A 27373-nucleotide genomic window follows, 5' to 3' on the forward strand; every position below is an offset into this window, starting at 1 on the left:
CTGATGCGGAATAGCAGCTAAGACAGACAGACGCTCCCTGAGCTCAGAGTAGCAGGCCCTGCTCCTGTGTGTAGCTCAGAGGCGGAGACAGGCAGCACAGCAGGCCTCTGACAGAGCACATTTTTATGGGAGTGTCTGCCGGAATGTGCGCTGCTGCGGGCACTGTGGTCACGATTTTCCAGAGAACACGGTCGCGGTTCTGCTTATGTTCAGTTCACCTGAATGCTAGCCAGAACACCCAGAAACAGTTTACATGAATATGTAAGGAATCGTTTTATTTTGGGGTCTACATTTCATTCCAAGGCAAGGGTTGTCAATTTAATCTACATCCTGTTGGACAACAATAACAAGGGCCTTGTTCTCGCACAACAAGGAGTATGAGGAGTTCAAACCCATGGGCGCGCAGTGCACATACAAGTATCGGCATCTCTGATGTCTGGTAATGTTCTCCATCGTCTCTCACCAGACGCTCCATCTATCGACCCAAATAGATAACACCCACTTACAGCGATCGACTCCACAAGGCCTTCCAATGCCCATTAGACAAATTATAAACTCGCCCCCGGCATCACTAGGCTAGAGAGGGTAGGAAATGCCTATGCATGTTCTCTCACCACAAAAGGTGACCACGCCCACAACCTCCACTAGAGTAATGCAATGTGCACTCTGCTCAGTGCACTGTGGCAGCAAAAGTAACAGACCATCAAATGACAAGAAGAGGGACCACATGAGAATATGTGATTATTTTAGCCTTGGCCTATCCTGTGTGCAAAAAGAAGTGGGGACAGGGATTGGGTGGTTCAGCTTGATTGACAAGAGTGTACATGTGCCATAAAGCTAGTGTAATTTCCGTTGGCAGCATAAATAACATGAGACAACGACTGAACAACATGCTGCAGAACATGTGTTACTGCAATACTGAGTCACAAGAGACTAAACAGACAATACCACGATAGTACAGTCACTGTTTTCTATTACACTCGCTAGCCTATGCGTGCACACACACAAAGCCCTCACAAATGGATGTTGTGATAGACATTGAGTGGACTTTTAAAAGCCTTGACAATTTGACTGAACATGTGAAGCATGGCCCTGTTCCCTTGGAGTTTTAAATCTTCCACACCCTGATAGATTACACTTCCTTATCCGGAGTAGCTTGTGTGAGCTGCTAGCAAACACTGGATTTTGACACTATTGCAACTGAACAACTCCAAATTATTGTTCCAACCAGAAAACAGCATCCCGAAAAAACAAGATGCTTAGCTTGACTTGAGTCAAATTGGCACTGATACAAATTACAAAAGGTAGTTTTGGCTTTGAAATTGGCGATGGTAACGTATCACTTGATTATTTCTGGATTTAGGGAGAACTGAAACTAACTAGTTAAACTTTGAAATCACTAACATACTCATTAATCTCGCTAGCTAGGTTCGTTAACGGAAATTAACAATTTGGGCTAACCTAGTAAAGTAGATTGTACAATGCAATGGAGTAAAAGTTCATCTTTATTGACCAGCAAACTAGTTAATCATAATTGATAGTTGTATGCCATAAATCACAATCTGATACTGACTGGTCTGATGTTTGGCTGATGGCAATGCTAACCACATTCCTGTCTTTGATAACGTTAACGTAGCTAGCCAGACGTTAACGCAGCGAGCTAAAACGGGCTTGTTTGTGGTGAAAACAGGAAACGATTCGTTCAAGCATTCAAATCTGTGAAAATCCAATGTGGCAAATGTGAAATTAAAATAAGATAATTTAAACGTCTAGTTAGTTAGTTAACATAGCTAGCTGGTAAACCTAATTAGTTAGCTAGCTAAACGGTTAACAAACTAATCAAAAAGCAAGTTAGCTAACGTTACTAGTCTTTCGCATCCACACAGACAGGTAACGTGCTATCTAGCTAATGTTAGTTAGCCTACCTGACCGGGCATCACAAATCATTAACAAACACGCTAAAGAAAATTGTATTGAAAATTGAATGTATAATACACAAACAGAAGCAGATGACTGCGAATTAAAATGCTTGGTTGCAAATATTTTTTCCCTTACCTTGTCCAGACAATTCACTTTTTCCGTGGGGTACACGATTGTGCCACATCTGCCACACGACGGATTCATGTTTGAGGAATGCTGGATAAATTAGACGATAAAAAAAAATATCTGTCGAGTAAAAGTGTTCTTCCCAAACAATACGGGTCGAGTTTGATGGCTGGATTGATCAAATCCCGGAGATTGTTGTCGTTATAATCGCACAGCTGGCTGTCAGTACACGAACCAGACACGTAAAGCGCGGGCACGGCGCTTCTCTTTCCAATGCCGCGCTCCCGATGAGAAAGGAAAGAGGGCGGTCCCACGGGGAGACGCTTCATTTCAGAGGCGACGTTGATAATTGGAAAGATCTATGGAGATCCATCAGCGTATACTATATTTGATATTTGTATTATTTTAAATTATACTGAAATCCAACGCAAATAGCAATACTCAATGCTTTTTAGTTGGTTGATTCCATGGAATGCGGAACTAGATTTATCACACCAGTCACTTGTCGTCACTAGTTACCACATCCACAAAGTCATAAACCCCGCCTATTTCTACAATGTATCTTCCTAAATGTTGATTTTAAACCTAACCCCAACCTTAACCCTAAACGTAACCCCACTGCTAACCTTATGTCTAACCCTAATCTTGAATTAAGACCAAAAAGCTAATTTGTGTTTTCATTAACTTTTTCGATATAGCCAATTTTTACTTTGTGGCTGTGCTATCTAGTGGAAACCACCATCACGGTGGACAAGCGCACGACAAAATCGTCAACATGACATATGGAAAAAGTATCTAGAATACACTCCAACGCTTTTTATTCCACATGATGATCATGACATCTGCCACAATCTGTATGTAGGCTACTGTGTAGGACTACATGGACGAAAGTTGCAAATACATTTGGTTTGGGTGACATCTGCTGTCGCAAATCAGAATTGGTTTCACTGGTCAGGATGCACAAATTATACACTTTGAGTTTCTCCTTTTCTGATTGACATTACAATTAAACATTATTCATTAAAATGCCTTTATTCTGTCAAAGTACTATATTTCAAAACATTATCCTCAATCTGACTTTAATTACATTTGGAAGGTCAAGGTCATGTATGAAGAGCACTCTGCTGTTTTGAAGTCATTGAATTGCCTCTGGTCAATTTATGAAATACATTCTTGGCATATATAAAAAGCTATACAGGTACAAAACATTCAAACATGAACTGTACAATAAAAAAGAAGTTGCAGAGATGATCATTGAAAAACATCCACTACTGCTCTTCGTTCTTGTCATGGAAGTGCAGGGATACAGAGTCCTTTATAGTGTTTTGTCCATGGATGTTGACAGTCATAATGTATCACAGTTTATTCCAGTTACATGTCCCATGGAGGTGTGTGGTAAATGGTGAGATAGCAATCCGTACCTGCTGAGAAACTTGGAACTCATCCACACCCATAATGAACAAAGACATTAATAATAATAATAATATATAATAATGATAATAATAATAATATGCCATTTAGCAGACGCTTTTATCCAAAGCGACTTACATTCTAGCAAAGCCTAAAAGTGGCCTCTTCTCCCTTGTCCCTTTCCCTAATACCTGAGGATGTGTAAGAGAAGAGTTCGAGACTGTCCACCAAAAATTATGAAAAATGCCACCCACTTTTTAGCCAACAAAGACAGGGACTATATTGAGGTGAATATAAAAAAATTAATGAACAAAAAAACATTATTTGTGTAATGGAGTAAGGGATGTGTGTGTAACTCTAAACTCCCTCCTTCCTCTCCTACAAACTCATTTTAATCTCCTCATCATCCAGTTGCTCCTCAGTCCGGTCAGCACTGGCCAGCTTCCATGATGCCCTCCTTCTCTTGACCTTCAACCTCCACCTCTGCGTAGCTGGAGTGGAATCCCTGCTTCCTGAACTTCATGGATGGCCAGTAGCTGTTGAAATAAGATCATACAGGTCATTGTTTTAAAAGGTTAAAGAGAATGGGAGGAGAAGTCTATATTTAGCAGGACATAGACTGACAGAGCTGGCTGAATGTGAGCCCTGATAGTGTTACTAACCTGTAGGAAGTAGAGGGGTGAGGCAGCAGAAGGATGAGAGTTGATGTAAAGAGCCAGCAGTGTCACAGCCAGGAGTAGCACCAATGCAGCTACTACACCTGCTATAACTCCTGTGTGAGCTGACCCGTCGTGTTGTCTCTGGGGGCCTGTCTTCACATCTAACCAGGAAAGAGAGACAATCCTGTATCATGGCTCCATATACAGTGAGCGAAAAAAGTATTTGATCCCCTGCTGATTTTGTACGTTTGCCCACTGACAAAGACATGATCAGTCTATCATTTTGATGGTAGGTTTATTTGAACAGTGAGAGACAGAATAACAACAAAAAAATCCAGAAAAACTCATTTAAAAAATGTTATGATTTGATTTGCATTTTAATGAGGGAAATAAGTATTTGACCCTTCTGCAAAACATGACATAGTACTTGGTGGCAAAACCCTTGTTGGCAATCACAGAGGTCAGACGTTTCTTGTAGTTGGCCACCAGGTTTGCACACATCTCAGGAGGGATTTTGTTCCACTCCTCTTTGCAGATCTTCTCCAAGTCATTAAGGTTTCGAGGCTGATGTTTAGCAATTCGAACCTTCAACTCCCTCCACAGATTTTCTATGGGATTAAGGTCTGGAGACTGGCTAGGCCACTCCAGCACCTTAATGTGCTTCTTCTTGAGCCACTCCTTTGTTGCCTTGGCCATGTGTTTTGGGTCATTGTCATGCTGGAATTCTCATCCACGACCCATTTTCAATGCCCTGGCTGAGGGAAGGAGGTTCTTACCCAAGATTTGACGGTACATGGCCCCGTCCATCATCCCTGTGATGCGGTGAAGTTGTCCTGTCCCCTTAGCAGAAAAACACCCCCAAAGCATAATGTACCCACCTCCATGTTTGACGGTGGGGATGGTGTTCTTGGGGTCATAGGCAGCATTCCTCCTCCTCCAAACACGGCGAGTTGAGTTGATGCCAAAGAGCTCGATTTTGGTCTCATCTGACCACAACACTTTCACCCAGTTCTCCTCTGAATCATTCAGATGTTCATTGGCAAACTTCAGACGGGCATGTATATGTGCTTTCTTGAGCAGGGGGACCTTGCGGGCGCTGCAGGATTTCAGTCCTTCACGGCGTAGTGTGTTACCAATTGTTTTCTTGGTGACTATGGTCCCAGCTGCCTTGAGATCATTGACAAGATCCTCCCGTGTAGTTCTGGGCTGATTCCTCACCGTTCTCATGATCATTGCAACTCCACGGGGTGAGATCTTGCATGGAGCCCCAGGCCGAGGGAGATTGACAGTTATTTTGTGTTTCTTCCATTTGCGAATAATCGCACCAACTGTTGTCACCTTCTCACCAAGCTGCTTGGCGATGGTCTTGTAGCCCATTCCAGCCTTGTGTAGCTCTACAATCTTGTCCCTGACATCCTTGGAGAGCTCTTTGGTCTTGGCCATGGTGGAGAGTTTGGAATCTGATTGATTGATTGCTTCTGTGGACAGGTGTCTTTTATACAGGTAACAAGCTGAGATTAGGAGCACTCCCATTAAGAGTGTGCTCCTAATCTCAGCTCGTTACCTGTATAAAAGACACCTGGGAGCCAGAAATCTTTCTGATTGAGAGGGGGTCAAATACTTATTTCCCTCATTAAAATGCAAATCAATTTATAACATTTTTTACATGCGTTTTTCTGGATTTTTTTGTTGTTATTCTGTCTTCAAATAAACCTACCATTAAAATTATAGACTGATAATTTCTTTGTCAGTGGGCAAACGTACAAAATCAGCAGGGGATCAAATACTTTTTTCCCTCACTGTACACAATTCAAAGTGAATAAAGATCCACCCACCTTTACCATTGTATAGAATCACATGTTTGGTGTCATCTGCAGGAAGATCAAATGTAGGAGCCATTTGAATATTGAGCAGTTAGGACTCAAACTGCTTCCATTGTTATTTTCCTGAACTCAATTTCTGTGCAATTTCTTTGCATGTTCCAAGAACACTCAGATTACTGTAGGCACTGGCTAAAGAGAGACACTGAGCACTAGATGATTACTATGGCATCATTGTTCTTGCTCTGTTTAACACTGCTGCATGCACAGTTGAACTCTGATACTCCGATATAAACCTGCCCAGGCACACTCATTTACACCCTTGACTTACTCTCCGTGGCAGGGCCTTCTAGTAGGGACCCCAGGGGAGTGGTGACCTCAGAGTCTGAGGGAACTGAAGGGTCAATGGAGCTGTCTGGTCCCCCCCTGGAATAATCCTCACAGGTGACATCTTCGGCCTGTCCATATAATGGATGAGAATTGTGGTTTTAACAGAGGAAGCTTAGACTGTGATTTACATTTGATGTACAGTACATGTAAAGTATGTGAACGTTCATTGACATTGTCCAATTGTACCTCTTCTGAACAGGCGTAGTCCAGCCACTCCTGCCTGTGTCTGTCCATTCCATCTGAGCACCTGAAACAGACACAGATGTCAAACACAAAGAAACAAGGACTCCTTTATTCAGATACACTCCTCTCCTGCTCACCTCTGGAGGACATTGCACCAGGTACAGCCAGAGGTTAGGTTGGACAAGAGGCAGAGTTCACAGCTGTCATGCTGCAGACAGGCTGGACAGAGGGAGGGAGAGACAGATTGACCTGGGTTTTGATTCTGTAGCGACATGATTGGCATTGGCATTAACATTATAAAGATCTCTAAGCTGTGCCTGTGACTGGTTATTGAGGATGAAATATCTGAGAGGCCTGTATGAGGGATAGATTTTAGCTGCTTACTAGGCAATGCAGTGAACTCAAAGGCAGAGTTGTTGGTGATCTTAGTTGTATCGATGTCCACCCGATGGTACTCGTAGAGCCGACGTTGGGCATCTATGTGAGACATATCGTTTCAGGTAATTTTAGCAAAAGTCTTTGACATCAAAGACTTGCCTACCTGGATAACTGTTGGTTAGGGTTAGGGAACCCCTTGCTGCTAACCTGAGGATTGAGTGGAAGGCAGGTTCACCATGAATGCATCTGATAACCCTGTCTTCACTTGGTGCTCAGCAGAACTTATCACCTCCACTGGCAAAGGTATCTGAAAGAGTGAGAGAGACAGGTAGAGAAAAATGGGCAGAGAAACAGAAAAGTGTGACTGTGTTTAGATGGAATACATTAAAATCAGAGACGTTCATAAGTGTGCATGTTGTAAGTCTCGCTCACATCTCTGTAGCTGAAGGTGATGGTCCCTGTGAGGTGCAGGGCAGCCTGGAAGGTGTATGCCCCCTCTGCCTCCCTCCCATGGAGTCTCACCCGCTCCCACTGCACCACAAACACCTCACCTGGGGTCAGTACAGGACAGGTCACACAGAGGTCAACCAAGGGTCAAAAGTCAAATAACAAGAGCTGTCTGAATGTTACTCTATGGCTCACCATTGTCCAGGTACTGCACAGTAGACTCCTTGGAAAAGCTGGGGTCAAAGTTGGCCATGAGGGGGGCGATGTACTGTGTTGCTGTCAGCATGCGGTGTGTGACCTCTCCCATGAAAATAAACCCTGGGGAAGGTCAGAGGTCAGGGTTCTATGGAGATGCATGGCAAGTGGCAACTGGTAGTTACATTTAATTCCTTCTAGGCTTAATGTAAGTAACAAGCAGGGAGTATAAAGGAAGAAATATGATAAGTGGCTCCATCTGAGTTTGAACAACTTGCCATGTGTCGGAAGAATAATGAAATGTACCTCCTGTTGCTATGGTAATCTGCCTCAAGTAATGTCCGTAGAAGGGGAAGTCAAACGAGAGGGCAACCTTCTGGAAAACGAGGAAGAGAGATAGGGAGGGAAATTAAATGTGCGTGCGTGCGCGCGCGTGTGTGTGTGTGTGTATCTGTGTGTATAACTCACCGCAGCCTGTCTGTGTGTATTGGACAAAATTCCATGCATTCTGACTTGGCCATGCTCTAGGTCGTTTAGATCTACCCAGAGTTCATCTGTGCGCTGGTCATCAGGGCCAAAACTACGCCATGTGTAATACCTACCAGCGTCCTCCTGTTATAGAAACAGTAGAGGTGAGGGCAAGAGGAGAAGTTGAGGGATGGGATGGGAGAAATAAAATAATGGTGTGAGAGGAGGTGGAGATGAGATGTTATAATGAACAACAGGGTTAACAATGAAAGCAACATTTGAATGCAAGCCCATAATAAACAAACAAACACACGCTCTACATTGAGTTCCAGTCTCCAGTATATTACATAGTAGTTTACCAAGAGAGGGGTACTAAATATTGTGTCAATGTGCAGGGGTAGGACGGAGTCAGGCGCAGGACACAGAACTGAGTAAACAACGTACTTACTCGTAAATAAACAACACTAATTTCCACGCATGGAAAACACACCAGCTCACATAAGTCTTAGACACAAAACAAAGAACAAACACGCACAAAACCATGTGGGAACCAGAGGGTTAAATAGGGAAATAATATAATGTAATGGGAACCAGGTGTGTACAATCAAGACAAAACAAATGGAAGAAGAAACGTAGATCAGTGGCAGCTAGAAAGCCGGTGACAACGACCGCCGAACGCCACCCGAACAAGGAGAGGCACCAACTTCGGCGGAAGTCGTAACAGTACCCCGCCACTTGACGCGCGGCTCCAGCAGCGCGCCGACACCGGCCTCGGGGACGACCCGGAGGACGAGGCGCAGGACGATCCGACTGTTAAATTCCTGCAGTAAGCAAGGGTCCAGGAAGTCCTCCACCGGCACCCAGCATCACCGGCACCCAGAGACACATGGAACGAGGGGTTAATACGGTAATCAGGGGGGAGCTGTAACCTATAGCATACCTCGTTCAGTCTCCTCAGGACTTTAAATGGCCCCACAAACCGCGGACCCAGCTTCCGGCAGGGCAGGCGAAGGGGCAGGTTTCAGGTCGAGAGCCAGACCCGGTCCCCCGGTGCATACACTGGGGCCTTACTGTGGTGGCGGTCGGCGCTCGCCTTCTGTCGCCTGATGGCCCGTTGCAGGCGCACATGGGCAGCGTCCCATGTCTCCTCCGAGCGCCGAAACCATTCATCCACCGCAGGTGCCTCGATCTGGCTCTGATGCCATGGTGCCAGGACCGGCTGATAACCTAGTACACACTGAAATGGAGACAAGTTAGTGGAGGAGTGGCAGAGGGAGTTTTGGGCCATCTCTGCCCAGGGGATGAAAGCCGCCCACTCCCCCGGCCGGTCCTGGCAATAGGACCGCATAAACCTACCCACATCCTGGTTAACTCTCTCCACCTGCCCATTACTCTCGGGGTGAAAACCTGAGGTCAGGCTGACCGAGACCCCCAGACGTTCCATGAATGCCCTCCAGACCCTCGATGTGAACTGGGGACCCCGATCAGACACTATATCCTCAGGCACCCCGTAGTGCCGGAAGACATGGGTAAACAGGGCCTCCGCAGTCTGTAGGGCATTAGGGAGACCGGGAAAAGGAAGGAGACGGCAGGACATAGAAAACCGATCCACAACGACCAGGATCGTGGTGTTACCTTGTGACGGAGGAAGATCCGTCACGAAGTCCACCGATAGGTGTGACCACGGCCGTTGTGGAACGGGTAGGGGTTGTAATTTCCCTCTGGGCAGGTGTCTAGGTGCCTTGCACTGGGCACACACCGAGCAGGAGGAAACATAAACCCTCACGACCTTAGCTAAAGTGGGCCACCAGTACTTCCCACTAAGACAGCGCACTGTCCAACCGATGCCAGGATGACCAGAGGAGGGTGACGTGTGGGCCCAACAGATCAATCGATCACGGACATCAGATGGAACGTACAGACGCCCAACTGGACACTGGGTGGGAGTGGGCTCCGTACGTAATGCCCGCTCGATGTCCGCATCAACCTCCCATACCACCGGTTCCACCAGGCAAGAAGCCGGAAGTATGGGAGTGGGATCCATGGACCGCTCCTCCGGGACAGTGCGTCTGCCTTAGCGTTCTGGGAACCTGGTCTGTAGGATAGGGTGAAAACAAAACGGGTGAAAAACATGGCCCACCTTGCCTGGCGAGGGTTCAGTCTCCTCGCCGCCCGGATGTACTCCAGATTGCGGTGGTCAGTTCAAATGAGGAAAGGATGTTTAGCCCCCTCAAGCCAATGCCTCCACGCCTTCAGAGCCCTGATAACAGCTAACAGCTCCCGGTCCTCCACATCATAGTTTTGCTCCGCCGGGCTGAGCTTCTTCGAAAAGAAAGCACAGGGGCGGAGCTTTGGTGGCGTACCCGAGCGCTGAGACAGCACAGCTCCTATCCCAGCCTCGGACGCGTCCACCTCTACTATGAATGCCAAGGAGGGATCAGGATGAGCCAGCACGGGAGCCGAGGTAAACAGAGCCTTCAGGTGACCAAAAGCCCTGTCCGCCCCAGCTGACCACTGCAGTCGCACCGGTCCCCCCTTTAGCAAGGAGGTAATGGGAGCCGCTACCTGACCAAAGCCCTGGAAAAACCTCTGGTAGTAGTTGGCAAACCCTAAGAACCGCTGCACCTCATTTACCGTGGTTGGAGTCGGCCAATTACGCACGGCTGAAATGTGGTCATTCTCCATCTCCACCCCTGACGCGGACAGGCGGTACCCTAGGAAGGAGACGGACTATTGGAAGAACAGACATTTCTCAGCCTTGACGTACAAGTCATGCTCCAACAGTCGACCAAGCACCTTGTGCACCAGGGAAACATGCTCGGCGCGTGTAGCGGAGTATATTAGAATGTCATCTATATACACCACTACACCCTGCCCGTCCAGGTCCCTGAAAATCTCGTCTACCAGAGGTGGTACTAAATGCCGTCTTCCACTCATCCCCCTCCCGAATACGCACCAGGTTGTAAGCGCTCCTGAGATCCAATTTGGTGAAGAAGTGCGCCCTGTGCAATGACTCTGTCACACTGGCGATGAGAGGCAATGGGAAACTGTACTTCACAGTGATCTGATTTAGACCTCGATAGTCAATGCACGGGCGTAAACCTCCATCCTTCTTCTTCACAAAAAAGAAACTTGAGGAGGCAGGTGAAGTGGAAGGCCGAATGTATCCCTGTCCCAGAGATTCGGAGACATACGTTTCCATAGCTGCCGTCTCTTCCTGAGACAGAGGATACACGTGACTCCTGGGAAGTGCTGCGCCTACCTGGAGATTTATCGCACAATCCCCCTGTCGATGGGGTGGTAGTTGAGTCACCTTCTTTTTACAGAAGGCGACAGCCAAATCGGCATATTCGGGGGGAATGTGCATAGTGGAGACCTGGTTTGGACTCTCCACCGTAGTTGCACCTATGTAAACACCTACACACCTCCCTGAGCACTGATGTGACCATCCTTTGAGAGCCCTCTGTTGCCACGAAATAGTGGGGTCATGAGAGGCCAACCAGGGAAGCCCCAACACCACAGGAAACGCAGGAGAATCGATCAGGAAGAGACTAATTCTCTCCTCATGACTCTCCTGCGTTTTCATACATAGTGGAGCTGTGACCTCCCTAATCAGGCCCAACCCTAAAGGACGACTATCTAAGGCATGTACAGGGAAGACAGGAACAATAGGGATCCCTAATCTACGTGCAAATGAACGGTCAATAAAGTTCCCAGCTGCGCCTGAATCTACTAGCGCCTTATGCTGGGAAGACGGGGAAAACTCAGGAAATTCTATGCATACACACATGTGCGCAACAGAGAGCTCTGGGTGAGTCGGGTGCCTACTCACCTGGGATGATCCACCAGTGCCCTGCCTGCTGCCTCAACTCTCTGGGGAACCTCCCCAGCACCGACCAGCAGTGTGCCCTCTGCAGCCACAGTTGGTGCAGGAAACGGCCCCCCCTCCGGTCACCCTAGGAGCAGCACCTCCGAGCTCCATAGGTGTAGGGTCGGGGGTGCTGGGGAATGGAATGGACGGACCCTGACCCGGACGTCCGCGGGTGGCCAACAGGTTATCCAGCCGTATAGATAAATCCACCAGCTGGTCGAGGGTAAGGGTGGTGTCCCTGCATGCCAGCTCCCGACGAACGTCCTCACGTAGACTACACCGGTAATGGTCGATCAGGGCCCTCTCATTCCATCCCGCGCTGGCAGCCAAGGTCCTGAAGTCCAGTGCGAAGTCCTGTGCGCTCCTCTTCCCCTGTCTGAGGTGGAGCAAGCGTTCCCCCGCCGCTCTCCCCTCAGGTGGATGATCGAAAACCGCCCAGAAGCGGCGGGTGAAATCCTCATACCGAACCAACGCTGCGTCTATTCCTCCCCATTTGGCGTTGGCCCACTCAAGCGCTCTCCCCGACAGACAGGAGATGAGGTTGGACACGCTCTCGTATCCCGAGGGAGCCGGGTGGATAGTCACCAGGTAGAGCTCCACCTGGAGCAGGAACCCCTGGCACCCGGCAGCCGTCCCATCATATGCTCTCGAGAGCGAGAGCCAAATCCCACTGGGTCCAGGTGACAGAGGGGTGGACATCGGTGTGGGTTGATCTGAAGTTGATGGGGTTGTGGGAAAACCCCCTCTCTCCCATCGCTCCATGGTCTGCAACACGCGATCCATGGCTGTGCCAAGATTCTGGAGCATCGTCGTGTGCGGCTGGACGCGCTCCTCCACTGGTACCGGAGGACTGGATGCACCTGCTGACTCCATATGTGGTGTGTGTTTCTGTCAAGTGTCAATGTGCAGCGGTAGGACGGAGTCAGGCGCAGGACACAGAACTGAGTAAACGACGTACTTACTCGAAAAATAAACAACGCTAATTTCCACGCAGGAAAAACACACCAGCTCACATAAGTTTTTGACACAAAACAAAGAACAAACACACACAAAACCATGTGGGAACCAGAGGGTTAAATATGGAAATAATATAATGTAATGGGAACCAGGTGTGTACAATCAAGACAAAACAAATGGAGAAAAAAACGTAGATCGGTGGCAGCTAGAAAGCCGGTGACAACGACCGCCGAACGCCGCCCGAACAAGGAGAGGCACCAACTTCGGCGGAAGTCGTGACAAATATAAAGAATGCAGGGTGCATACTAAATAAGTTAAGGGGATACGCTTTTAGAAACCTTAGGATATCCTTGAATGTCTTGGACTGCAAATTTCAGCAGCAAGGTTGAAATTATTCATTGCAATTTGATTTGGTCTACATTGTTCAACTCATTTTCAATATACCCTCTGCAGTCTAATGCAGTTCAACATTGATTTGTTTTGTATAAGGCCAGCAGGGATCAGTATTCTACCACCACAACTGGAACAAGCGAATCTCCCATTGACATACTGTATATACACATCACTAGTGTGTTGTTGGACCACTGCCCCAGCGCCACTCACCACTAAGTGTGTCATGTTGTCTGGTAGGGTGTCGATGGTCAGTCCTCCTCCCAGTACCTCCCTAGCCACCCTGGCATAACCCAGCCTCGGCTCTCTGGGGGTCCTGTGTGATGGCTTCTCATGCCGCTGTCCATTCACATGATACCGCATCTCTGTCCAAAACACAGTGAGTCAGTGACACAGATCAAGTCAGTGTCAGTCAGAAGATCCATGTTTGAACCCCCTCTGTCAATTATAAACAAGCTACTCTGAAGATATGTAACCAAGCTACCAATTACTTCTCACTGGACGAAGTTAAGCTACACTAAAGCTACCCTTACAAATTATGGTGGAAAATAAGTATTTGGTCAATAACAAAAGTTTCTCAATACTTTGCTATATACCCTTTGTTGGCAATGACACAGGTCAAACTTTCAACTCCCTCCAAAGATTTTCTATGGGGTTGAGATCTGGAGACTGGCTAGGCCACTCCAGGACCTTGAAATGCTTCTTACGAAGCCACTCCTTCGTTTCGTGTGTTTGGGATCATTGTCATGCTGAAAGACCCAGCCACGTTTCATCTTCAATGCCCTTGCTGATGGAAGGAGGTTTTCACTCAAAATCTCACGATACATGGCCCCATTCATTCTTTCCTTTACAGAGATCAGTCGTCCTGGTCCCTTTGCAGAAAAACAGCCCCAAAGCATGATGTTTCCACCCCCATGTTTTACAGTAGGTATGGTGTTCTTTGGATGCAACTCAGCATTCTTTGTCCTCCAAACACGACGAGTTGAGTTTTTACCAAAAAGTTCTATTTTGGTTTCATCTGACCATATGACATTCTCCCAATCCTCTTCTGGATCATCCAAATGCACTCTAGCAAACTTCAGACGGGCCTGGACATGTACTGGCTTAAGCAGGGGGACACGTCTGGCACTGCAGGATTTGAGTCCCTGGCGGCGTAGTGTGTTACTGATGGTAGGCTTTGTTACTTTGGTCCCAGCTCTCTGCAGGTCATTCACTAGGTCCCCCTGTGTGGTTCTGGGATTTTTGCTCACCGTTCTTGTGATCATTTTGACCCCACGGGGTGAGATCTTGCGTGGATCAGTCTTCCCAGCCTGGTGCAGGTCTACAATTTTGTTTCTGGTGTCCTTTGACAGCTCTTTGGTCTTGGCCATAGTGGAGTTTGGAGTGTGACTGTTTGTGGTTGTGGACAGGTGTATTTTATACTGATAACAAGTTCAAACAGGTGCCATTAATACAGGTAACGAGTGGAGGACAGAGGAGCCTCTTAAAGAAGAAGTTACAGGTCTGTGAGAGCCAGAAATCTTGCTTGTTTGTAGGTGACCAAATACTTATTTTCCACCATAATTTGCAAATAAATTCATTAAAAATCCTACAATGTGATTTTCTGGAGAAGAAATATCTCAATTCGTCTGTCATAGTTGACGTGTACCTATGATGAAAATTACAGGCCTCTCTCATCTTTTTAAGTGGGAGAACTTGCACAATTGGTGGCTGACTAAATACTTTTTCCCCCACTGTAGTTCACTAAATCCAAACTACTTTGTGATAAATGATCACATCTAAATCTGAAATGTCATGGACTACAAATTGCAAGAACTGATCACTCTGTAGTCAGATGTCAACAGAATGTTTAATTTAGCCCATTAAACACAAAAACAGTTTCAAGTGAGAATTAGGCAGGTCTGATGCTGAAAAATAAAGGAAATTCTTGCCTACCCATATTTTCTATTTGCATCTATGGAAAACACCACCTAGATTAGAATGTAGTTCAACTACCACCAAGCTATTGCAAAATGTATTTAACTACTGAAAACACCACCTAGATTAGAATGTATTTCAACTACCGCCAAGCTACTGCTAAATGTAATTAACTACTGAAAACACCACCTGGATTAGAATGTAGTTCAACTACCACCAAGCTACTGCAAAATGTAATTAACTACTGAAAACACCACCTAGATTAGAATGTATTTCAACTACCGCCAAGCTACTGCTAAATGTAATTAACTACTGAAAACACCACCTGGATTAGAATGTAGTTCAACTACCACCAAGCTACTGCTAAATGTAATTAACTACTGAAAACACCACCTAGATTAGAATGTAGTTCAACTACCACCAAGCTACTGCAAAATGTAATTAAATTACTAGTTGAACTACATGTAGTTTACTACTCCCCAACACTGGCTATAGGTTACTGCATAGCCCTGAACTGAGTGTGTACTACTCAATGCAATGGTTTGGATATTGTGGGCTGAAAGTGAACAAAGCATGAACATATCTCTGGCCATGAGTGAATGCTGGCATGCATTTCAACTTTTGAACTCCTTTTTTCAGAGTTCCTACACCTGCACATGCAAGCACGCACCCACCCATGCACCCGCACACACGCATGCACACACACCCCACACACACACACACGCATGCACACACACATAAAATCACAATACAACAAACTAGACTGGCACTTTGCTTTTCTCTCCTCCTCCTATCATTGTCTTGCATATCCCATGGGCTGCAATGTTCTGTCTCTTGGATCCAAAGTTGTGAGCAGTTCCCAAAGCTACTTACAATACAGCATATGTTCCACAACATTCTGCTAAACATTATCCAAACAAATAACTCAATGTGAATTTGAGATCATGTGGGATTAGGAGGGACAAATCTCTGAGGACCTCTGGTTCTCAGATAACACATGTCCCCACATCACTCTGCTTGAGGCCACAATACATCTGGTTATTCTGCCTTTCAGGCCGCAGCCGCATAGAGATTTTGTGTCAGGAAATTACCGATTCAACAAGAACGCATATACGATTTCATCTGTTTTTATTTGTCTATTTGTGGCGGTAGCTTCATTCTGATTTTGTATGCACATTGTGATGTAGTGCCCCCAACTGGACATTTTGTTTAGTTGCGTCTGGTTGGTTTTCTTCTAAAGTACTTTGAGCAGAGTGCGGGAAGCAGGGAGTGTTTTGTTGGGTTCGGGACATTTCTCAGTGCAGTCTGGTCATGATCTGTTGCTGTCATTTTTTATGTGGTTTGGTTAGCCTGGCCCTGCATTGCTTGTGAGTTATTGAGATGGTTAGTTGGCAGTTCATCTAGCTATGTCAGGAGGTGTTTGACATGAGTGGTGCTGGAGATGTTGTTGTCTATGCTAGCTACATTCCATTGCTAGTTCTGCTGGCCTTTCGCCATCCAGTGTCATACAGATGCTGGCTAGGATTGTTTGCAACATCTAAGCCTTCTCGTTTTATGTCAGCAGTGTTGTGTTTTATGTGCACAGAACATTGTACATGCATTCAATATTTTAATGTGCATTTCTGTATAGAATACAGTTGCGAGATAAACTTGTCTATCAAGCTTTATCTTGAAAACTTGACTGCTGACATGCACTTTTTGGGGGGATTGTATTAATTGCACTAATGATCAAAATACTAAAATATAAGTTTTGAGTGAACCATCCTTTTAAAGCTAGACTCCTAGTTGCTACATATTTTTTTTTTTTATCAGAAGATAAATCATGTGGTAAGGTCAACTTTGAATACTATTTTTTTTGTTAACTACATGAGACTATTTTGTCTATTATCATCATACAGTACATCTCAGTTATTATCAACGTCATCATTACACTATGAGATTTTTTCTGGTGAATTTGCCTGCTCGATCCAGACAGCTTCAATGTTGCGCAACTTTTAGGAATATTTCGTCCGACTCTGAAAGAGGGGGTGTGTTCATGACGTCACAGTTACTATATAAATGTTACCGCACACGCTTTTTTTTTACGGAGTGTCTCTTCTAACCCTAAATGTGGGCGCCTTCCTGTACTATATACGTTTACTGTTTTGTATCTTGCTTTCAATAGACGACAGGAAGTGTTCGAATATCGGTAGGCATATGGCATACAAAAAAGCATAGAGATTCACTCTGTGATGCTCACTCTTCCCGGTGGAATCACCATGAACATGCCGTGGTCAGCATGGCTGCCACGAAGAGTTCGTCTCTGCTGCTCTGGTGATTTTCTCTGGAAAAAACTGTTGTTGAGCAGAACAAACTGAGCTGGGTAACTGGCGGATCTAAACTATGATCCTGGTCGAAAGCCCGCGCTCAAACATTTTCAATTATCTTTTACCGGTAATATAGTTTGCAGTCTGGTCACGTTTGAATTTGTGTGCTAGATTAGAGAGAGAGGGATGTTCGTTATTCTCTGATGACGTGTGATAGAACTCCGACTCAGAACACAGCCGTTTTTGTTAGCAGATTTTTTTTGTTGTTGCACTAACTGGGTGGAATCAACCCTGGCTGGCACAGGCATGCATTGTATATCACTAGTGCCCTTTTCGGAATCAAATCACTTCATTCGTTTAAACTCTTCAGAACGTTTAGGTATAGTTAACCGTAAATGAATAATCTGGTGCTAGTCTAACACTAGCCAGCAGTTTCTGTCCTTGTGGTTTGACTCTGTGACAAACCTAAAAAGAAGCCAGAGGTTAGCATATAAACCAAACACTGAAATAACCTGCAAGCGGAATGTGTGTTGGCAATGATCTGATTTATGGTGGCCTCAAGCGTTTTGTGTGGGTGGATGGACTACATAAAGTAGGTGTTGGTGATACAATTTATTGGTTAAATTGGCATAACTCACACCCTAAAATTAGTAGAATAAGGGACTGAGGGAAAACACAGGCCAGCTGCTCAAGCCATGAAAGTGCATTCATTCACAACACTCCAAAATGTGGTTCTAGTGATCACTTCACCAGCGATGAGTGATATTCTAATCCAAAACCCTCATCAAACCACGGCCACAGACAAGTATTACTAGCAATGTGTTAACTGAACTGGCACCACCCATAACTGTTGAACACATAAGGACTAATTTTGTCCTACATTTGCACACATTCCGAATATGATATTTCTCATTGATGTGCTATCTTTTTTTTCATTACAGCATCAATGAAATATGACTGCTGAATATGGAGATTGGCTTTGGAAAACAGACTGCATAAAAGACAAGGTGGTCGTTGTTATAAGGTGCTCAAGGCCTCTTATGTTATGTAAAACATAGCAGCAGATAGAAATGCATTGGTCCTCTGTAGCTCAATTGGTAGAGCATCCTGTAAATCACTGTTTAAGTGAAATTCCTGTGCATTCTATAGCCTGGTCCCTGATCTGTTTGTGCTTTTGCCTACTCCATTGTCAAGACAAACGTATGTTTGGCATGACAATTCCATAAGGCGTTACATTTACATAATTTAGTAGACACTCTTATCCAGTGCCACTTACAGAAGAAAATGAGGGTCTATGTGCCTTGCTCATGGGCACATCGGCAGATATTTCACCTAGTCAGCTTGGGTATTTGAACCAGCGACCTTTCAGTTACTGGCCCAACACTCTTAACCGCTAGGCTACCTACTGCCTGCTTGGGAAGCGAGCAGAAACAAACAGACTGGCACCAAGGCTAGTAATTATATGCCATAACCCTTCAGACTGTTATACCCAGAGCAGGGGGAGACCAATTAAATACATCAAGAGGCTTCAAGTTGAGATAAGGAGTATATAGAGGGCTGTGAAGGGGGAAATGGAGGGGACTAAAGCACAATTCAAATTCTAAAAGAGTGTGAGAGGCCTGTGATAGTGGGTAGTTTCACAAGGGAGATTTGGTCCTAGATTTGTTTTGTAGCCTTGCGCTTCTTTTTGAGGAAAAGTACAGGACCGTCTTGCAAAAGAAAATATAAAAAGTCTAATTGGTTCTTTGGTGTCACGTTTTCCCCATAGACATGTGCGTTTGCCAGCACTGCAGCATGTTTCTGGGGAAGTGAGGTGTGGTATGGTTGGTGATGTAAAACATACATCTGTAGCGCAATTGGGAGAGCATGGCGCTTGTAACGCCAGGGTAGTGGGTTCGATCCCCGGGACCACTCATACATAAAAATGTATGCACACATGACTGTAAGTCGCTTTGGATAAAAGCATCTGCTAAATGGCATATTAGTATTATAAGTCAGAAGTTTACATACACTTTAGCCAAATACATTTAAACTCAGTTTTTCACAATTCCTGACATTTAATCAGAGTAAAAATTCCCTGTCTTAGGTCATTTAGGATCACCACTTTATTTTAAGAATGTGAAAAAGAATAATAGTAGAGAGAATTATTTCAGCTTTTATTTCTTTCATCACATTCCCAGTGGGTCAGAACTTTACATACACTCAATTAGTATTTGGTACCATTGCCTTTAAATTGTTTAACTTGGGTCAAACATTTCAGGTAGCCTTCCAAAAGCTTCCCACAATAAGTTCGGTGAATTTTGGCCTATTCCTCCTGACAGAGCTGGTGTAACTGAGTCAGGTTTGTAGGCCTCTATGCTCGCACACGCTTTTTCAGTTCTGCCGACACATTTTCTATAGGATTGAGGTCAGGGCTTTGTGATGGCCACTCCAATACCTTGACTTTGTTGTCCTTAAGACATTTTGCCACAACTTTGGAAGCATGCTTGGGGTCATTGTCCATTTGGAAGACCCATTTGCGACCAAGCTTTAACTTCCTGACTGATGTCTTGAGATATTGCTTCAATATATCCACATAATTTTCCTTCCTCATGATGCCATCTATTTTGTGAAGTGCACCAGTCCCTCTTGCAGCAAAGCACCCCCACAGCACGATGCTGCCACCCCCGTTCTAAACGGTTGGGATGGTGTTCTTCGGCTTGCAAGCTTTCCCCTTTTTCCTCCAAACATAACAATGGTCATTATGGCCAAACAGTTCTATTTTTGTTTCATCAGACCAGAGGACATTTCTCCAAAAAGTACGATCTTTGTCCCCATGTGCAGTTGAAAACCGTAGTCTGGCTTTTTTATGGTGGTTTTGGAGCAGCGGCTTCTTCCTTGCTGAGTGGCCTTTCAGGTTATGTCAATATAGGACTCGTTTTACTGTGGATATAGATACTTTTGTACCTGTTTCCTCCAGCATCTTCACAAGGTCCTTTGCTGTTGTTCTGGGATTGATTTGCACTTTTCGCACCAAAGTAAGTTAATCTTTAGGAGACAGAACGCGTCTCCTTCCTGAGCGGTATGACGGCTGCGTGGTCCCATGGTGTTTATACTTGCGTACTATTGTTTGTACAGATGAATGTGGTACCTTCAGTCGTTTGGAAATTGCTCCCAAGGATGAACCAGACTTGTGGAGGTCTCAATGTTTTTTCTGAGGTCTTGGCTGGTTTCTTTTGATTTTCCCATGATGTCAAGCAAAGATGCACTGAGTTTGAAGGTAGGCCTTGAAATACATCCACAGGTACACCTCCAATTGACTCAAATTATGTCAATTAGCCTATCAGAAGCTTCTAAAGCCATGACATCATTTTCTGGAATTTTCCAAGCTATTTAAAGGCACAGTCAACTTAGTGTATGTAAACTTCTGACCCACTGGAATTGTGAAACAGTGAATTATAAGTGAAATAATCTGTCTGTAAACAATTGTTGGAAAAATTACTTGTGTCATGCACAAAGTAGATGTCCTAACCGACTTGCCAAAACTATAGTTTGTTAACAAGACATTTGTGGAGTGGTTGAAAAACAAGTTTTAATGACTCCAACCTAAGTGTATGTAAAATTCCGACTTCAACTGTAAGTGACCATTCTATTTCTATGGCTACAATATTCAATTCTCTTGTGAACTCAGTTTCAGCACAGTACTCCAATCCAGGGTCATCTCCCCAGGTGGGAGAGAGAGAACATACAGAACCAGTTCGAAGAATCAGGCATGTGTGACTATAGTGTTCGAGAATGTCTGTTTTTAAAATCAGCAAGCAGGGGTGATATATAATTTATTGCAGTGGCTCCTAAACTTTTTTACTCGGGGCCCCCCTTCCATCATTGGCGAACATCCTGTAGTGTGTTCATGTGATATCTGAGTAACTCAAACATTACAACAAAATCAATGGGTAAAAAATCGACCTAAAATGTTTTAGCTGACATGGGCTAGTTGATCTGGACACTTCTGAAAAGTTATAAATATCTCTCTAAGGTCTGCAATGAGTGACATGACAAGAGGAAAACTGCAGATGCACTACCAAAATTGGTGCATTGTACTATTTCAACTGTTAAGAGTAAGTTGAAAGCCCAACTGACCCCCAGCCCCACAGTCTGGGAACCACTGATGTACTGGAATGCCTGATGACAGAGGAGAAATAGGATATGACAAGTGAGAATACCATTATAACATAAACACCTCTTCTGTTAGAATATAAGGCCCACACTGAGTGTCTGGCCAGCTTAAACACAGGCAACTGTCGCCTAGTCACATACCTCAGGCTTTCATTTACTTTCATTTGATTTTAATTGTCTAAAACAGAGGTCAGGTATGCAGAAAAACTATGCCCCACCCTCTCTCAGGCATAAACAACATGGTAAAGTTTAAACTACAGCTCATAGGCTGATAGACAGTCAGTCTTCTGGCCTGAGCACTAAAGTAACCCTAATGCTATGAAACCACTCAGCCCATATTTCCAGGCCTGTTTCTGTGAGTGGTCAGTCCGACCGAGGGCGAGAGGGCACACCCTTTCCTGCATGGGAGAGGCTGCTAGGGCTGGCTCAGGATCAGCCAGATGGCACATTACTTCCACAGTTCAACTCAATGTGGCCAATCATATGAATATGAATACCTTCTTTTTTTATTTTTGCACTGACTATGCACACTCACAGGACTCTACACACTGACACACACACACTCACACTGACATTCCAGCACACACACTTAATTTGCTCACACACACATACAAAACAAGAAAATGCCCTCCCTCTGGCTAGAAACAAGATTTTGAAATTCAATGTTTTATTTTGTTAATTTAATCCTACACCGTGATGTCACAGATAACCATATTTTAGGACCTTTCTTATCTTTTTAACCACATATAGAAACGTGACGTTAACACGTATGTAGACGCTGATATGGCGCTGGAGATAATAAATATAAGGTTGAAAAGTGGCAGAATTGCCCTTTAGGAATTTAGGTTCTTTGTCTCCCTCCCTGCCTCACTATCCCTACTTCACAGATCCTTCTGTTCTCTTGAAACTTGCCAGACGTGTCTGTATAGATGTCACAATGGCCCTTGCAGTTGCTGTTGCAGATCAAAATATCCACGACAGTGAAATCACATCTATGGATGTCAGTCATACAAATATTTAGTATATCCAGATTCATCCTTTCATTTTTTTTTCTGTTCAGGCTTGGCCCCAGTATGGCTGGACCAGACACAAGTCATTTGTTATGTGAAATTCTCAACAGGACAAAGAACAGAGAGCCAAGCTCTGAGGTCAGCAGCCTCACAATTCATTTTCATCCCTCAAACTGTGTTTTCATAATCTGCTTTAGATGCTGCAGATACAGTGGGGGAGAAAAGTATTTAGTCAGCCACCAATTGTGCAAGTTCTCCCACTTAAAAAGATGAGAGAGGCCTGTAACTTTCATCATAGGTACACATCAACTATGACAGACAAATTGAGGGAAAACAATCCAGAAAATCACATTGTAGGATTTTTAATGAATTTATTTCCAAATTATGGTGGAAAATAAGTATTTGGTCACCTACAAACAAGCAAGATTTCTGGCTCTCACAGACCTGTAACTTCTTCCTTAAGAGGCTCCTCTGTCCTCCACTCGTTACCTGTATTAATGGCACCTGTTTGAACTTGTTATCAGTATAAAAGACACCTGTCCACAACCTCAAACAGTCACACTCCAAACTCCACTATGGCCAAGACCAAAGAGCTGTCAAAGGACACCAGAAACAAAATTGTAGACCTGCACCAGGCTGGGAAGACTAAATCTGCAATAGGTAAGCAGCTTGGTTTGAAGAAATCAACTGTGGGAGCAATTATTAGGAAATGGAAGACATACAAGACCACTGATAATCTCCTCGATCTGGGGCTCCACGCAAGATCTCACTCCGTGGGGTCAAAATGATCACAAGAACGGTGAGCAAAAATCCCAGAACCACACGGGGGGACCTAGTGAATGACCTGCAGAGAGCTGGGACCAAAGTAACAAAGCCTACCATCAGTAACACACTACGCCGCCAGGGACTCAAATCCTGCAGTGCCAGACGTGTCCCCCTGCTTAAGCCAGTACATGTCCAGGCCCATCTGAAGTTTGCTAGAGTGCATTTGGATGATCCAGAAGAGGATTGGGAGAATGTCATATGGTCAGATGAAACCAAAATAGAACTTTTTGGTAAAAATTCAACTCATCGTGTTTGGAGGACAAAGAATGCTGAGTTGCATCCAAAGAACACCATACCTACTGTGAAGCATGGGGGTGGAAACATCATGCTTTGGGGCTGTTTTTCTGCAAAGGGACCAGGACGACTGATCCGTGTAAAGGAAAGAATGAATGGGGCCATGTATCGTGAGATTTTGAGTGAAACCCTCCTTCCATCAGCAAGGGCATTGAAGATGAAACGTGGCTGGGTCTTTCAGCATGACAATGATCCCAAACACACCGCCCGGGCAACGAAGGAGTGGCTTCGTAAGAAGCATTTCAAGGTCCTGGAGTGGCCTAGCCAGTCTCCAGATCTCAACCCCATAGAAAATCTTTGGAGGGGAGTTGAAAGTCCGTGTTGCCCAGCGACAGCCCCAAAACATCACTGCTCTAGAGGAGATCTGCATGGAGGAATGGGCCAAAATAGCAGCAACAGTGTGTGAAAACCTTGTGAAGACTTACAGAAAACGTTTGACCTGTGTCATTGCCAACAAAGGGTATATAACAAAGTATTGAGAAACTTTTGTTATTGACCAAATACTTATTTTCCACCATGATTTGCAAATAAATTCATTAAAAATCCTACAATGTGATTTTCTGGATATTTTTTTCTCATTTTGTCCGTCATAGTTGACGTATACCTATGATGAAAATTACAGGCCTCTCTCATCTTTTTAAGTGGGAGAACTTGCACAAATGGTGGCTGACTAAATACTTTTTCCCCCCACTGTAGCTCTCGAGGGGTAGCTCCACTTGATCCTATTTCATACAGCTTTTTTACACTGCATGTAAAAAAGAAGAAAAAAAAGAATCTAATTTTATGCTGTGTAAGATGAACACGAAAAGCAATTAATTTAGCTCAGTGAAGAGCTGTTGTTGTTTTGAATGTGGTAGATAGTATCAGGGAATGAGAATGGGATGCATCTGGCTTGTGGTTCTGAAGTTCATTTCCTGCAATTCTGCACATTTTTCCTTGGGGCGTAGAGATGATTTTGCAATTTTATAACTCATTTCATGCAATTCTACTCATTTTTCCATGGGGCGGAGAGAAACGTTTGCAGTTTTACACCTTGTGTATTCTATTATAGTAACTCTCAACAGTAAATTGAGACCCCGACTGAGTTCCACGGGCCTACAAAAAGGGGGCCCGCAGGCAGCCAGTTGCCCATCCCTGCTTTACACTGACACATACTGCATGCACACCCAGTCAGTACAGCTGCAGTGGTAATTGTAGGGTCAGACCCACAAGAGGAACAACCACCATCCAGACTGCCAACAGAAAGCGACTGTGAAGAGTCTGAAAACCTTGCATGCAGCTAATCAAGCAAATTGTCCTCACATTATAACTTGGACACATTACTAATATCAGTCAAATAAGACTTGGTGGGTGGCATAAAGCACAAAAACGTACATGATAAAGCTGATAAGGTAGCAGGCGTTATGCTGAAACAAGAGATTTTATATTCTGAAAAAACACCAAGATCTCTTCTATGAAAACAAGAGAGCAGTGATGACCTCAATCTTCCTCTGTTATGGTGAAACCCAATCTCTTAGTGGATGAGGTAAAGGAATTAATTCTGGTTTTCATTGTATGATAAGACAAAGCCCATACCGAACTGTCAGGCATCTCAATGAAGATCAGGGCTGAATCCTGTCTTATTCCCCAATGCCAACATCACAAACTCATCATCCAGAAAATCACTTTAACTCTGCCAAATAATCATTAAAGGGCAATTTCAACCTCATTTTCATTATTTCCAGCACAATACCGTTGTCTACATATGTGAAAATGGTGCATTTCTACACTTTGTAGAAGAAAAATATAAAGTTAAAAAGTTCTAGCCGATGACATCATCAAAAGTTTAAACATGTTAAAACTCCTGAGTGGCGCAGTGGTCTAAGGCACTGCATCGCAGTGCTAACTGTGCCACTAGAGATCCTGGTTCGAATCCAGGCTCTGTCGCCGCCGGCCGCGACCAGGAGACTCATGGGCGGCGCACAATTGGCCCAGCGTCGTCCAGGGTAGGGGAGGGAATGGCCGGCAGGGATGTAGCTCAGTTGATAGAGCATGGCGTTTGCAACGCCAGGGTTGTGGGTTCAATTCCCACGGGGGGCCAGTATAAAAAAAAATATATATATAAAAAAATATGTATTCACTAACTGTAAGTCGCTCTGGATAAGAGCGTCTGCTAAATGACTAAAATGTAAATGTAATGTAAATGTTAAAAACTGTGATTTTCAAACACTATGAGGTTTCACAGTGACATGGGGAGCAAGAAAATACCCTCCCTCTGGCTACAAACAAGGTTTTTAAATTCACTGTTTTATTTTGTTTAATTTAATCCTACACCGTGATGTCACAGATAACCATATTTTAGGACCTTTCTTATCTTTTTAACCACATATAGAAACGTGATGTTAACACGTATGTAGACGCTGATATGGCGCTGGAGATAATAAATATAAGGTTGAAAAGTGGCAGAATTGCCCTTTAGGAGTGCGGTGGTGGGACAGTGGTGGAGACAAATTGAATTTCTCAATCTCTAATAAAAGGCTTTATTACACCCCAAACACACACAATTCATCACTTTCAAGCTACCACCTTTTGGCCTGCATTCCTCAACAGTTTTCTCTCTATCAGTTCCCCTCTCCTTTCCCACCCTGGACTGCCTGACTTTTAGGCTAGCAGAGAGGCAGGGATAAACATGTCCAAATCTGCTGTTTTGTGGGTTGTTATTCTGAGTCATTTGCGCGTTTCTGGAATATGGTGTTTTTTATGGTTACACTTTCATTGCAAACTAGGTCACTAACTTTTCTGCACAAACAACAAGTTTAAGGGTATGCCCATTTCCAAACACAATCGTGAACCTGCACGGTTTTCCATGTATAAGTACATGAGGAAAAACAGTGTCTTCAAAGACATCTGTACGTAGGTCATTGAAGCCATGAGATATCAACAACAAAAAAGAATGCCATAACACACACAGCTTTTTTATGTTAAATACAAAAGTTGTTATTATTCCAGGTGATCATAAATTGCTGTCACATCTTAGGATGGAAGTGTGAGAGCCATAAAAGGGAGAGAGAGAGAGAGAGGTGGACAGATGTAAATGGCATATATTATGTAAATAAAGGATGATTCTGGGATGAAAAAGGGAGAGAAGAGCCTGGATGAGGTGATATTGTATGGCAGAAAGTACAACACCTGAGTGACCTGAAGAGAGGCTGTGCGAAGCAATGGAGGCTGCTGAGGGGAGGACGGCTCATAATATTGGCTGGAACGGAGCATATGGAATGGCATCAAACACATGGAAACAATGTGTTTGATTTATTTATTTGATACCATTCCACTAATTCCACTCCAGCCATTACCACAAGCCCATCCTCCCCAATTAAGATGCCACCAACCTCCTGTGGTGTGAAGAGAGTGATGCATGGGGAAAAGACAAGTGAAGGAGGGAGGAGACAACCGGTGAATAAAGGTGATGAAGTACAGTGAGAAAAGAGAATCAGGATGGAAAACACAGGAGAGGTAGGGGAGAAGGAAAGCTTACCTGTTTGTTGCTGAGCCCAAACTCTCCCCAACTCTGTCTGGGAGAGGCAGATGAGTAGCAGTGCACTGAGACACATGTTGTTCAGCAACAACAAAAACACACAGCTCTTTCACTCTCTCTTCCTCCCTTCTTCTC

At 44.5% G+C, this 27373-nt stretch overlaps 2 protein-coding genes across 6 annotated transcripts in view; both read right to left on the reverse strand.

Moving 5' to 3' along the window:
• Nucleotides 1-2319, reverse strand: part of LOC121569502 (LIM and SH3 domain protein 1-like) — a 44599-nt gene extending 42280 nt beyond the window's left edge. For both annotated transcript variants that reach the window (XM_045209654.1, XM_041880518.2), the window contains exon 1: nucleotides 2056-2319. In XM_045209654.1, the coding sequence (XP_045065589.1) occupies nucleotides 2056-2124 (69 nt within the window). In that variant the 5' untranslated portion in view covers nucleotides 2125-2319. The remainder of the gene's footprint in view (nucleotides 1-2055) is intronic.
• A 599-nt stretch (nucleotides 2320-2918) lies between these two features.
• On the reverse strand, nucleotides 2919-27373 carry LOC121570525 (plexin domain-containing protein 1-like). 4 transcript variants are annotated; one of them, XM_041881995.2, is made up of 14 exons: nucleotides 27239-27373; nucleotides 13428-13579; nucleotides 7997-8140; nucleotides 7835-7904; nucleotides 7529-7651; nucleotides 7319-7437; nucleotides 7094-7193; nucleotides 6893-6985; nucleotides 6646-6727; nucleotides 6512-6572; nucleotides 6267-6393; nucleotides 5951-5986; nucleotides 4119-4276; nucleotides 2919-3992 (listed from the first exon to the last, which is right to left on the reverse strand). In XM_041881995.2, exons 1-14 carry the CDS (start codon nucleotides 27312-27314, stop codon nucleotides 3927-3929), a joined length of 1407 nt encoding a protein of 468 aa, XP_041737929.2. In that variant the 5' UTR covers nucleotides 27315-27373; the 3' UTR covers nucleotides 2919-3926. The 4 variants fall into 4 exon arrangements, with proteins under 4 accessions (XP_041737929.2, XP_041737930.2, XP_041737927.2 ...); XM_041881996.2 differs by having other exon boundaries at nucleotides 2919-3994; nucleotides 4107-4276; XM_041881993.2 differs by having other exon boundaries at nucleotides 6646-6985.

The sequence above is a fragment of the Coregonus clupeaformis genome, chromosome 30, assembly GCF_020615455.1.
Source record: "Coregonus clupeaformis isolate EN_2021a chromosome 30, ASM2061545v1, whole genome shotgun sequence".
Lineage (NCBI taxonomy): Eukaryota > Metazoa > Chordata > Actinopteri > Salmoniformes > Salmonidae > Coregonus > Coregonus clupeaformis.

Bases quoted from the DNA above. Each gene is read 5' to 3' on its own strand.
- LOC121570525 (XM_041881993.2), bottom strand. From the start codon at position 27,314: ATGTGTCTCAGTGCACTGCTACTCATCTGCCTCTCCCAGACAGAGTTG. The intron at 7,652-7,834 runs GTACATTTCATT...GACCTTCCCCAG, and splicing joins GATTACCATAGCAACAGGAG to GGTTTATTTTCATGGGAGAG. The intron at 7,438-7,528 runs GTGAGCCATAGA...TACTGACCCCAG, and splicing joins TGTGCAGTACCTGGACAATG to GTGAGGTGTTTGTGGTGCAG.